General features: G+C 48.2%; 2 protein-coding genes across 4 annotated transcripts; one reads left to right on the top strand and one right to left on the bottom strand.

Annotated features, from left to right (window-relative positions):
• Window positions 1–462: 462 nt before the first annotated feature.
• LOC6618796 (muscarinic acetylcholine receptor DM1) lies at window positions 463–11,953 on the top strand. 3 transcript variants are annotated; one of them, XM_002043009.2, is made up of 5 exons: window positions 463–1,115; window positions 5,549–6,677; window positions 6,957–7,140; window positions 7,199–7,335; window positions 8,735–11,953. In XM_002043009.2, exons 2-5 carry the CDS (start codon window positions 5,722–5,724, stop codon window positions 9,822–9,824), a joined length of 2,367 nt encoding a protein of 788 aa, XP_002043045.1. In that variant the 5' UTR covers window positions 463–1,115; window positions 5,549–5,721; the 3' UTR covers window positions 9,825–11,953. The 3 variants fall into 3 exon arrangements, with proteins under 3 accessions (XP_002043045.1, XP_032570596.1, XP_032570597.1); XM_032714705.1 differs by having other exon boundaries at window positions 7,199–7,386; XM_032714706.1 differs by lacking the exon at window positions 463–1,115 and adding an exon at window positions 3,781–3,981 and having other exon boundaries at window positions 7,199–7,386.
• LOC6618795 lies at window positions 11,873–12,769 on the bottom strand. The gene is made up of 2 exons (XM_002043008.2): window positions 12,349–12,769; window positions 11,873–12,293 (listed from the first exon to the last, which is right to left on the bottom strand). Exons 1-2 carry the CDS (start codon window positions 12,464–12,466, stop codon window positions 11,962–11,964), a joined length of 450 nt encoding a protein of 149 aa, XP_002043044.2. The 5' UTR covers window positions 12,467–12,769; the 3' UTR covers window positions 11,873–11,961.
• Window positions 12,770–13,654: the final 885 nt, after the last annotated feature.

Genomic DNA, 13,654 nt, shown 5'->3' with positions numbered 1-13,654 from the left:
TGCCGCTGCTACACAAGATGGCACTCGAGCCATGCCTGTGGGCCTCGTGCGGACTTGTCTTCGCCACCTGGAATTTTCCTGCCACCTTTGCCCATAGATCGCCCTGCCCCTCCCCCCAGCCGTCGTGCAATTGGACTGTTGCGGCGTTTCATTCATATTCATCCATTAAGTTCCGCTGCCAGCACATTTTCGGCTGCACACACACAGCGCCAGCCCGTTTTTCCGTATGTCCTTTGTGCGAGGGTGTTGGTAAAAGGATGCTCGCCATGCTGCCCAACAAACACAAATTCCAGCATAAAGAACTCGCGTCGCCCACTCTGTCCCTCACGCTCTCTCTCGGCTGCTGCTCGGCTCTGGCTCTCTCCGCTCCTCGGCTCTGTACCGTTATATACCTTGGCCAGAATTTTCAGCTTCAGTCCCGGATGAGATTTGGCAACGTGCGCTACAGCCTCTCTAGTTTCGCGCTGAGAAGTAGCAATAATAACCGAGTGAAAAACAAACGCGTGCAAGAGCTGTCAGCGGATTCAAGGGAATTTTTACATCGAGCAATAATTAAGTACCTTAGTTAAAACAAGTCATTCGAGTTGTGCTGTGTCCGTATAGCGAGTAAAACAAGCCCAGTTGCAATGTTAAATGTGCTAACTTTAAGCACGCAAAGTCGCCGACGTCGGCGTCGCAGTTCGCATTGTGTATAATAAAATTGGCGAAAGGCGAAATGAATTGAGCAGGATCCAAAGAGCAGGAGGCGGAGGCGCTGGAGGCGGGGCAGCCAGGAGCGGCAGGATACGATACTAGAAAGCAGAGGCGAAGATGTGCGCGCACAATACAAAAAATTACAAAGCATACTTTTGGGAGCGGCAAATGGCCAAAATCAACAGAAGCAGCAAAAGCAAAAGCAACACCAACGCCAAGGCAGCGACGCCAGCAGCGGCAGCATCTCTAAGCCCAAAAACAAAAATAAAAACAAAGCCAGTAACAACAGCAGCAGCAACAACAGCGATGTCACCGTTACAAGGGAACCTTCCCAAATAAGCAATAGGTTAGAGCAAGAGGGCACGCGAGCGCCACAAGAGAGCGACGAAAGCGAGAGAGAGAGCGAGAACGAGCGCTAGCAAGTAAGTGAGAGTTCAGTTCCCCAGTGTGTGTCTGTGTGTGCGTTGGCGTCGCCGTCGACTGCGGCGTCGGCAGCGCTGCTTTCTCCGTTTCCAGTGCTCTCGTTTTGATTAAACTTTGTGCGAGTAGGTCGGTGGGGCGCGGCTCAGCCACCCCCTCTCCCTGTAGCGCCCTGTAGCGCCACCACCCCCTCGACCTACAACCCAGCAGTTCGCACAACCTCACCCGAGTCTACACAGCGAGAAACGATGGAAAACGGTGTATTTCCTGGCAAAAGCGTGCAATTCTTCAAGTAGCTAATTTAAAAAATTATTGAAGCAACTGTTATATAGAGATTATTACTAATCTTTAGAGTGGGAGTGAAATACTGTGACAAAGAAGAATGGGAACAGCAATTTTCCGCCAAGACAAACAGTTTTTCTCTAAGTGTGTGCACATTTCGCCTGGCAATATGCTTAGCGGACAGCCGGAGCATAAGGTGAAAGCCAGTCCAGCAATTTAATTTCCGCAAACAAGCCAGGCAAAGCAGCTCGCATTTCGGTCCAAGGAAACGCTGAAAAGAAGGCAGCACGGAGCGGGCAACAGAAAGCAGTCAACAGCTAACGGCATCCGCTCGGCATCAGCAGCCATGTGGCAAGCAATTAAACTCGCGCGAAATTAACATAAGCCAGCAGAAAAGAAAGGAGAAATGGGCGCAGTGAAAGACAGGGCTCGAAAGTATTCAAGCTAGTTGGCCTGCCCATCCTTTCCATCCGTTGCCTCTGCTCTCCCAAAGTGCGTGCATGCGTATGTGTGTATGTGTGGGCGGGCGAGTGGGTGTGCTTAAATAGGCGTGAGCAAGTGTGTGTGAGCGTTGACAGAGCCCGCATAAAAAGCGGACCAGAACGAGAATAACCAATGCAAAATAAAGCCGACTGTTGATGAGCTGATCAAAAATATACACTTTGAGGACAGTGAAGCTTGGCAATAGGGGAAGATAATTTGCGCGCACGAAGCGAAAAATAAAGAAAGAAGGAAAGAAAGTCCTTTCAATTGTTGGCAGTGTTAAAATCCATCGCACTTCCTTATTTAAAATATACTGTTACATACTTTTGGGCAACACGTTTAAAGGATCCGAAAAAGCTTGTGGTGAGACAAACGAGTTACTGAAATCACTGATTGATTAAATACGGGATTCTCTGCTTTTCCCTGCCATTAGCAAATGAAAGTCGTTAGTCAATGCTTCACTCTTCATTAAATCAGCGGTTGCCAGGAGCTTACACATAAGAACTGTGTCACCTGATTGCCTGTAAGCACCTGATAAGGAGAAAGTTACAATCATCCTCTAATCGACTGGCGTTATAATTTATACGGGTGCGATAAACATCGAGATTTACAATTGCCAAAACTGCATTTGGCCATAGGCCTGTTCCACAGTAGCGGCCTACAAGGCTCCACCTAGTTCCCATGGCTGAAAAGTGAAGTGTGATTTGATTAGCGGCTGCTTCGTGTGCTCACTGTGCTTACACCATCGTTCCACCAGCTCGTGGCAGTGTCATAAAAATAGCCTAATAAATGGCAAAACAAATCCTCGCGGGTCGCAGGTTGCTCAGCCATGGGGATGTGTGTGTGTGTGTGGTATATGGTTACTTGTGTTACTTGTGCGCCCGACGCATTTGATAATAAATCCATAAATCCTTTTTTATGGCAGCCAAAAAGCGAGGCACGGCAACAAGGAGCTCAATTCGATTACTTGCCGGAGGAGCGGTCGCCTGATAAATTTGAATGTAACATAGGCGGACAGCCGGCAATGGCAGCTGATTACCCATAACTACATTCACTAACCGAAACCAAGTCATAATTGAAAAATGTATAGTTTACATTGAAATTGTTACAAATTGAGAATTCCCTCGAACATTCTCTGAATGCGGAATCACTTCCTTCTAATCCGGAATTTCTTGGAAGTGAGCATAATGTCGTATCAGTTTTTATCGGTGTAGCTCTGCCCCACAAGTCCGTAATCTGACGTGGCCAAGTCAAAATCACGTAGCCGAGAAATAGCGCTCCAACTACTTGGGTCTCTGAAGAGAAGGCCCCCACCACGGGGATAACCGAGGAGTAGCGAGTCACACGAGCGATTTGTTTTTTCACTTATTGGAAATGTTCTGCCCTCTCCATTTGTTGCTGAGGTTGAGGTTGAGCTTGAGGTTGAGCTTGTTGTTGTCAGTACGATACGTCGGCTCAATTTATGGCGCCCCATTGGTTTGGCCCATCTCACCAGTTTGTTGGCTTGTTTTGCAATTGATTTATACGTGTGTGCGTGTTTTCAATGAGATAAACAGACGGATTTTGATTGATTTATTGTTTAACGCTGCATTTAATTGGGCATCCTTTGGAGTTATAGCCATAAATAGCCGCAAACAAGAGCAGAGCACAGTCGGTGGAAATTGCGCATTTATTGAGCCCCACAAAGGTCAATTGATCCGTCAATGTGCACATTTCAGTTAGGATTTGGAGTAGCAAGCGTGACGGTTCAATTGGTTTGGTAATTGATGCAATTTGCATTCGGCAGGACATTCGATCGCATATATGCATGCATGTAGTTATCTAAAGTAGGCAACAGTATTTTTAGAGCCCAATTAATCAGCCATTCGGCTTGTTTTCTTGTAATTCAAGGCTTTTAACAACAGGCAATTACAAGTTTGTAATTGTATGTCTATTCACGCCATTTGCTGTACGGAGAATCCATTTGTTTGCAAGTTTACGACTTTCGCAGGACAAGCCAGCAAGAATAGGAAATAATTCCAGGAAAAGTAATCTACTCTACAAGATGTGCTATTCCAGTTCAGGGGCTGCAACATCTGAAAAAAGTCGCTTCAATTGGGTGATGTGTGTTATTTTACGTAGATAACGCTTAACTACAAGCCTATAGCAGTTAAGATTACAGTAGTGATTGCGCGTTGATAACAGCCCTGAAATCAAATATTAAATAGGTTTTCTGCAAAAAGATACGTAAATTAGTTTTCTGGAATTTGACCCTTTTGTGGCATGATTTGTATGAAACCCGCCTGACCAGCGACAATGGCGCGGCGCACAATAACTTCGCATCCATTGAATGCGAATCAATCACGGACAGCTCATTGTGGCCTGTTCATTTCGCCACGTATCGTGGCCTATCAATCAGGTGGCAGCCATGGCGTATGCGTAACGTGGCGGCTTTTCATTGCGAGCTGGTGAAAAACTTTCCAAATCAAAGTCGCCGCGCACAATGGCTGCCAAATGAACAAGCGCCCCACTCCCTCCTCCAGATATCTATAGGCATATGGCCAATGACAACATCAATAGTTTTGAAAAGTGTCAGAGGAAGCCGCCTGGAACATTTCCGTGCCAAAGTGTCGGGGCTCGCAGCAACTCGCAGCTCGATGCTCCTTGTTCGAGACAAGTTCCTCCTCGACTGTTGCACGCCTGTTGTTATTTCTTTCGTTTTTGCCACTGCCATTGTTGGCAACAGTAATAAACGAACAACAAATGTTGTGGGTGTGGCTGGAATGGCTGAAATGGCTGAACGGCTGCAAATGGGCGACAGGGGCTGGCTGAGGCCTGCCAAGGAAACGCATTCAAGCCGTTTTCATTTTCATTTTCATTTACATTTACATCTACGTTTTCATTTCCATTAAAACAAATCACACAGAAAATGTCATTTTGCAGAAAGCACAAAGCCAGTCAGTCGGCCCCTGGCATTGTAAATATGTTATTTTGCTTCCTTTCCCAGGATTCCTTGCCAAGATGAGATATATCAAAGGCCATTGCTGGGACAGTTTCTCATAAATCTCGCCGTTCTTTTCCATGGCTCTTGGCCATCCGCTGGCTCGGGCGTTCGAAATCGTGTGACTATATGCACTTCCCAGCCCAACATGCAATTACTCTTCGAGCCCGAAGGCCTCAAGTCGATTATAGCCGCTAAGCTCAAGTACTTTACGGTGCTTAGCCGCCCAAGTTGGCCTATCATAATTATCGCCGCATCCGGATGCGAGATACTCGCATCTCGCAAGGAATCTTCATCGCCGTAATTATTCCAACCGCAAGTTATTCCTTTCGCGCACAACGCCCACCGACATCTTCTGACATTTACACATCTTGCTGGATAATTTAATAAATTTCTGCGGCGCCACTTGGCAGCTTATCCTTTAGCATCTATGTGAAATTTATTAAGGTCGTTCAAAGGGCTGTAAATTTATCAAGTTACGAGATCTTCGGAAGGTTAACTATAAGGCGGTAAAGGAGTTTTCAATTCAGATGCTCGAGTTGGTAATGTGTACTTAGAATGCTACTCTGAAAAGATAATGTTCGAAGTGATGTGTGTTATCAATGTACATGAGTTATAAAAAATAGGTTCAGAATAATTACTTTAGGGTGCTTTTTATCCCACCTAACTTCCATGTTTTTCTTTCCCTAGGGTCTGGGGAAAATGGCCAACGCCTTGCGTGGGTGCAGCGAAAAGGAAAAGCAGCGGATGAGGCTCAACTAAGAGACAAGCCAAACACAGAGAGAGAGAGAGAGAGAGAAAGCAAGCGACAGCGAGCATCGTAATCCTTACAGCTGCAAAGTAGATAAAATCACGTATCCGCCATGGAGCCGGTCATGAGTCTGGCATTGGCCGCCCATGGACCGCCCAGCATACTAGAGCCGCTGTTTAAGACCGTAACCACGAGCACAACGACCACCACCACCACGACGACCAGCACGACGACGACGACGGCGAGTCCTGCAGGGTATTCGCCAGGATACCCGGGCACCACGCTCCTGACCGCCCTGTTCGAGAACCTGACGTCCACGGCGGCGAGCGGGCTATACGATCCCTATTCGGGAATGTACGGAAACCAGACGAACGGCACCATGGGCTTCGAGACGAAGGGACCGCGGTACTCACTGGCCTCCATGGTGGTCATGGGCTTCGTGGCGGCGATTTTGAGCACGGTGACGGTGGCGGGCAATGTCATGGTGATGATATCCTTCAAGATCGACAAGCAGCTGCAGACGATCAGCAACTACTTCCTGTTCTCGCTGGCCATCGCGGACTTCGCCATCGGCGCGATATCGATGCCGCTCTTTGCGGTGACCACAATCCTGGGCTACTGGCCCTTGGGTCCCATCGTCTGCGACACCTGGCTGGCCCTGGACTACCTGGCGTCGAATGCTTCGGTTCTGAACCTGCTGATCATCAGCTTCGATCGGTACTTCAGTGTCACTCGACCGCTGACGTACCGCGCCAAAAGGACCACCAACCGGGCGGCGGTGATGATTGGCGCCGCCTGGGGCATCAGCCTGCTCCTCTGGCCGCCCTGGATCTACAGCTGGCCCTACATCGAGGGCAAGCGGACGGTGCCCAAGGACGAGTGCTACATCCAGTTCATCGAGACCAACCAGTACATCACCTTCGGCACGGCACTGGCCGCCTTCTACTTCCCGGTCACCATCATGTGCTTCCTCTACTGGCGCATCTGGCGCGAGACGAAAAAGCGGCAGAAGGACCTGCCCAACCTGCAGGCGGGCAAGAAGGACTCCAGCAAGAGATCAAACAGCAGGTGAGGGATAAGATTTCTGAAGAATTGCTTTACTTTCAGTAATACCTTGAAGTAATATTAAATGATTAAACGTAGCATTGAAATATCTTGTGCTTATTTGGCGACTCAATGAGCTGCATCATTTTAAATTTGAAATGTAGAAACATTTTACAGTTCATTGATTCGCTTTCTTTGATTTTATGTCACATTGAAATCGGCATGATTACAGTAGAATTCTTTGGTCGGTCTAAATATATAACTAGCATTTAAACAAATAATCTTATTTTGTGATGTTCGCAGTGACGAGAACACGGTGGTGAATCACGCCTCTGGCGGCCTGCTGGCCTTCGCACAGGTGGGCGGCAACGACCATGACACCTGGCGACGTCCGCGCTCCGAGAGTTCGGCGGACGCGGAGAGTGTCTACATGACCAATATGGTCATCGACTCCGGCTACCACGGGATGCACTCGCGCAAGTCAAGCGTAGGACACTCTGACCGACTTTTCCCTGTTCCTGGTTACTAATTCCCACTATCCACAGATCAAAAGCACGAATACAATCAAAAAGTCGTACACCTGCTTCGGCAGCATCAAGGAGTGGTGCATTGCGTGGTGGCACTCCGGTCGCGAGGACTCCGACGACTTCGCCTACGAGCAGGAGGAGCCTTCTGATTTAGGGTATGCAACACCAGTAACAATTGAAACTCCTTTACAAAGCTCCGTCTCCAGGTAGTAAAAACAATCAAAATTCTGAACTTTAATCGTCTATATTTCGAGTAAGCCGACACCGCACCCACTCTCTCACCCCAAGTTATATGCGTACGACTCGTACGACTTCCACTGCACCCAGAGCACTTTTCCGAGAGGCAAACAAACAACCTGCACCCAAAACACATGCATACATATATCGATTCGATTTCCCATCCAATGCCTGTGCACACAAACGCAAAGTGGCAGTGGTGAAAAGTGTCCAGGAGGATGAGTTTGGGCCCATTCTCCACTGGCCACCACGATGCACCAATCCCTTTCCCCTTTCCCTCTCCCTCTCCCTCGACCATTCCCAATCCTCCTTCCACACACGAATCCATCAAAGTCATAGCATCCAGCACTAAAATAATCCACGTAGATGGAAGGCTTTGCACCACTGCACACATCGGGATGGAAACTAATTGAGGCTTACAGTCCAAGGTAGTTGGAGCAGGACATTGTGCTCCGGAGTTTGTTGATTCCGATGGCTGTAATTAATTCATGAAACTGGATTTGATCAAGTGATAGTTTAAGCTTAGAATACAAATCGCACTGCGAGCAATGAGCCATTTCTGGTATTCATATGCAGTGAAACACGAGTCGATGACATTTAAATTTTAGGAATTTTCTAAATACATATGGGATTTAGTTTATTATTTGATTAATATTTGATGTCTTTATATGATTTTTCATTTGTTTGCTGAAACGTCTAGTTCAATTTGCAGCATGCAGACCGAATTTTATTTGAAACTCTCACGATTTGAATAAATTTATCAACTGCGTGCAAATTGGTGGCATAGATCAGTGGGGAATAATTAGCAAGTATAAACAGCTAGATAATTTGCTAATGTGCAAATCCATGTGGAATCTGAAAAAGCATAGAAATGAGTTGGGAAAATGAGCTTTTGGATGAATCCGCGATGTGTCGCCATTCAGGCCAGCCCAAAAATGTGTAGGATACTCGATAGCTATAATTGAAACGAGTGCCAGAATTGCATTTTAAAGATACGTATCTCGTTGACCGCTGGACTTGTTTCAATTTATGTGTGCCATTGGCAATCGGCTGGGTAATCGATTTAAGCTGCGATTTCCGGCCACTTGTTTCCATTCCAAATGCACTGCCCACATGCATGATGTGTTTCTGTGTCCTGTGTGTCCAGTGTGCCACATTTGGTTGAGCAGGTGCACAGTTGCATCCAGAGTTGGCCCCGAGCTGTTGTTCTTGTTCTAGTTGCCTGTCAGTGTCGTTGGAGTGGTCCACTCTAATGTGTGTTTGTTCAAATGCTAAACCGATGCCACATCCTGTCTTCTCTCTTTCTCCACATCCCAGATGCACCTCGATGAACGTGATGCGGGACAACTACTCGATGGGCGGCAGCGTGAGCGGCGTGCGTCCGCCCAGCATTCTCCTGTCGGATGTCTCGCCCACGCCGCTGCCACGCCCACCGCTCGCCTCCATCTCGCAGCTGCAGGAAATGAGTGCGGTTGCGGCGAGCACAACGGCGAATGTGAATCCCAGTGGCAATGGCAATGGCGCCATCAACAACAACAACAACACCAGCCACAACGGGAACGGCGCAGTGAACGGGAATGGGGCCGGAAACGGAAGTGGAATCGGACTGGGTACAACCGGAAATGCGACGCACCGCGACTCGCGCACTCTGCCCGTTATCAATCGCATTAACTCACGGTCGGTGAGCCAGGACTCCGTGTACACGATACTCATCCGCCTGCCTTCCGACGGCGCATCCAGCAATGCGGCCAACGGAGGAGGGGGTGGCGCTGGTGCCGGGGCAGCTGCCTCCGCAGCCTTGAGCATGCAAGGCGACTGTGCGCCCTCCATCAAGATGATACACGAGGACGGGCCCACGACGACGGCCGCGGCAGCTCCTTTGGCAAGCGCCGCAGCCACCCGACGACCTTTGCCCTCGCGAGACTCTGAGTTCAGCCTGCCACTCGGACGGAGGATGTCCCATGCCCAGCACGATGCCAGGCTACTCAACGCCAAGGTCATACCCAAGCAGCTTGGCAAGGCTGGGGGCGGGGCAGCGGGCGTCGGAGTGGGCGGGGCCCACGCCCTCATGAACGCCCGCAATGCGGCCAAGAAGAAGAAGAAATCGCAGGAGAAGCGGCAGGAGTCGAAGGCGGCCAAGACGCTGTCGGCTATCCTGCTGAGCTTCATCATCACGTGGACTCCGTACAACATCCTGGTGCTGATCAAGCCGCTGACCACCTGCTCCGACTGCATTCCCACGGAGCTGTGGGACTTCTTCTACGCCCTGTGCTACATCAACTCGACGATCAACCCCATGTGCTACGCCCTGTGCAACGCCACCTTCCGGAGGACCTACGTCCGGATCCTCACCTGCAAGTGGCACACCCGGAACCGCGAGGGGATGGTGCGCGGCGTCTACAATTAGACAATTAATACTTAATCACCCATCATCTGGCCGGTTAACTACTAGTATTTGCAATAAGTGTTGTGCGCTAGAATTTTGGGGGCAGTAAAACCAAAACTAGGCTTAGGATTACCCATTGACAAGCAGTACTGATTTTTGATGTCTAGACCCCGACTATATACACGCATCACCCTTCCCGGAGGGTTGCCATACATAATTATTGCCAGAACTGAGGTTTCAGATGGGATATTTCGCACAAAGATCAGAAATGAGTTGTCTATTGATTGAGGATCTAGTTAGGCAGGAACTTCCACCTACTTACCTCTTCCCAGCCAAGTTAGACCCACGAAGTTCGACCAACTGCTTCCAAGTAAGCCAAAGATCTCATTAAGGTATCTTTAGACTAGTTCCCCCGGCAACCCTCAGCAGCACCTGGTCAAATCAGAGTTATCAGGATGATCACGGTCCCCCAGGAGGAGGATGATTCCATTTTGTTAGGCGTTTAGGTACTGTTAGGTAGGCACATGCTCGATGCAAGAAGAATTTAATACAAATATAATGGATTACGATTTGCAATTCATACATACACACATATAAGATATATATTTATTATTATACACATGGCAAATGAGTTAGCTTAAGTTGTTGGCGAGAGGCGGAGAGGCATAAACCAAAAAAGCTTTAATACAAGTTCAAAGTAGGAGGATTAAGTTCCGCGGGCAACGAATGGCGGTTGCATCTTGGCCAACCAATGGAATCGTTTTGTTCTCGTTACGATTTTCGTTGTGTGGGCGGGGGGACATGATGGGATATGACATGTATTAATCGTAGGGGGAATATTGTGATTGTACTGCTCGTTTACAATAGTTAAATCTGTTTTTTTGTACATGTGTGTAGAAACCAAGATAGAAACAGCGTCAACCGTGCAAATCAATTTGTAGACACATACCTGCTAATATATCGGAATATGTATGTATAAAATAACGATTATTTGTATGTATTAAGAACGCAACCCACCATGGTTCGACAACTGAGAACAAACCTTTTGTAACTAACGTGGCAAATGTCCCTGCAACCGGGATGATCTTAGCCTCTTAACCCAAGAGTAACAGAGTAACAGTAACGCAAGCAATATGTTTGGGGCACGTGTGTCGAAGAGATGGCCCAGTTGAGGAGGATCAGGCCACAGACACGGACGAGGGGCGGGAATCAAGGATCAAGGATCAGGAGCATGACGTGGGCGTGCGCGTGCGGACCCGGACACTAGACGGATAGTATTAGTAACCCTAACAATAGGTTGTGCTGAAAGTGGCCAATCCGTCGACTGGCGGACCATCTCTTTGGGCAGCATCCCGAATCGAACCACAACTCATAGCTATTAACCAATTGCTTCTTCGAAGTGCACCAATTTCCAGTAACTAACTAATAGTGAACCGCAAGCATATTCACATTCAAGGCATATGAGAGAGTAAAATACATACAGTGTAAGCAAACGACATCCAGGTACTACGATATATTCGATGCGATCGGGGAGCGAACATTTTTAATGAATGTGTAGGTGTAGGTAACTAATTGAAATATTAACAAATTGTTGGCCCCAGTTAATCCGAGTGACGCGGGGCCTGGTGCGAATCAAGCCGGAATCAAAGCGACATTTGTAGTGTCTGTGACACAGTATGCATATTTATACCTAACGATACGATACGATATATACAAGTACATATATATGAATACGGCGTTTAATATGAACTAACGATACCGAGCAACAAGAACAAGCGTGAACAAGCAACCAAACCAACCCAAGAGACATGATTTACAACCACGCACACACATCCTGATGAAGCATATAGTACTGCAAACAATATATATCCGACCCCGACCCCAGCCAACGCGAGTCGAGCAAACCAATCCGAAATACCTACATTTAGCCTTTAGACGTACATATTTAACACTCGATTACAAATAGATCACGTTTTGACTACCAAGAGAAAGGTTCGACATGTAGGATTACAACCAAGAACAGATGGACAGCATTTTGACGATGAGAGCAGATTTAATTGCATACAATCTAATTGTTTGGAAATATACTACGATATATAGTAATACATATATAATTTAAAGCTAACAATAAAAATGTGAATGAAAAAGAAGTTCATAGCTAGACCTTTTCGGGCTGTTCCTCCTCGACTTTGTTCCGGTCTCCTTCGCCTTCGCCTTCGCCTTCGCCTTCGCCAGCGGTTTCCCCATGAGGCTTCATGAGCATCTGAGCATTCTTGTGTATTATCTCCAGTTTCTGCTGCATGAGCTCCTGCCGCCTCTGCTCGGCCTTTAGCTGCTTCTCCTCCAGCTCCTCCAAGGTGAGTGGCTCCGAGCTGGCCGCCTCCTGCAGCAGCTGCTGAATCCTCTTCGGTGGCTGGCGCACCGTCTCGTTTAGCGGCATCTCCGGACTGTCATCGCTCTCCAAAGGAATGGTGAAGGCCTCCGAGGCAGCTGAAACGAGGTTCCTGATAAGATTCCCGTTGATAGGCTATAAGTCTCGACCTACGGTACTCCTTCTTGGCGGCCATTCTCGTTGTACTGGACTTGGCTGAGCAGGGCTTCGATGATTTGGTGTCTTCTACGGTGGCGGAGGTCTTGGAACTGGAGCAGCCCATGCTACGCATCCACTCAGGCGCAAGGCATTACGCCTAAGACTTCCGTTTTAGTGCTTCTGCTACCGATACCTTCGCCTTTACCGTTTCCGTTCGGCGGACAGATGGCTAAGAGCGATGCCGATGTGATTTCCTGCTGCAGCCGCTTGGTTAGAGCCAACATTCAATTTCCGCCGCCGCTCAGCTCATTAGACTACGGCCGACTGCAGCTGAGACCACGCTTAATGGCTCATTAGTATTGATTTTCGCAGGATTGGATTTTCCGTAGGTAGCCTAGTCCTCCAGGACACAGCCGTTTGTATGGACAACGCGATGGCAACTGACTACCGAGAAATTGCAATGCAAAGTTTTCCGCGCGCGTGACCATTATTAATAATCGTCGGTATGGCAGGACAGCGGAGCGGACCCGTGCCGCGACCAGGATCAATATTCACATGAGTTTGCGTGGGTGCGGTTAATAATGAAGCGGCTGGCCGGGACGAAGACGGGTGGACAGACAAACACACACATGACCGGGACCGGGACTTGCCCACAAAATGTCAATCAACTCTGCTGGCCATAATCAACGCTAATTGCGGTTCCATTCGCAAACACCGTCGATATCCGAGTTTAGTGACCCACTCAACTTTGACCGGGCCACAGCGAGTGGGATGGCTGTAGTCTTTGATTTCTGTCTCCGCCGTCAACACTCGGCCATAAAAGCCCACATGGCCCAAACAACTAACGGCTTCCGGCTGAAGACCAAGTCAACGTCGAAGACCAAGACCGAAACCGAAGCCCACGGAAACCGCGGCGCGTGCCAATCCACCGCCCAGGTCGTCCGTTGTCCACACTTAACCACCGCACAGTGGAAATGCTAGAAGTGGATATTTTACCCGAAATTTGAATTATTTTGGAACCTAAGTAAGGAGAGTGGTTAAGATTTAGTGGTATTTATTGACGCGGTGAGTATATAATCCTAAGAACAAAGAATGATTAGTCTTTGTTCCACCTATAAAGTTCTAACACTTGAGCAACCATTATTTTATTAAGAAATATTGTTTACGATCCCCATAGTACTCCAATTGGTAAGTGGCAACCATTAGTATGTGCCACACGTTGCGCCTTTTGTGGCCTTTTGTGGGCCTCCTGCATGCAAAGTGCCTCCGCCGAAGCGGAAGTACTCGACCCGCGCCCCTCCGCCGGCCAATGAGATCAATG

Source organism: Drosophila sechellia, chromosome 2R (genome assembly GCF_004382195.2).
Source record: "Drosophila sechellia strain sech25 chromosome 2R, ASM438219v1, whole genome shotgun sequence".
In the NCBI taxonomy this organism is placed as follows: Eukaryota; Metazoa; Arthropoda; class Insecta; order Diptera; family Drosophilidae; genus Drosophila; species Drosophila sechellia.
The sequence above is the reverse complement of the archived record's forward strand: the minus strand, read 5'-3'. Positions and strand labels throughout refer to the sequence as shown.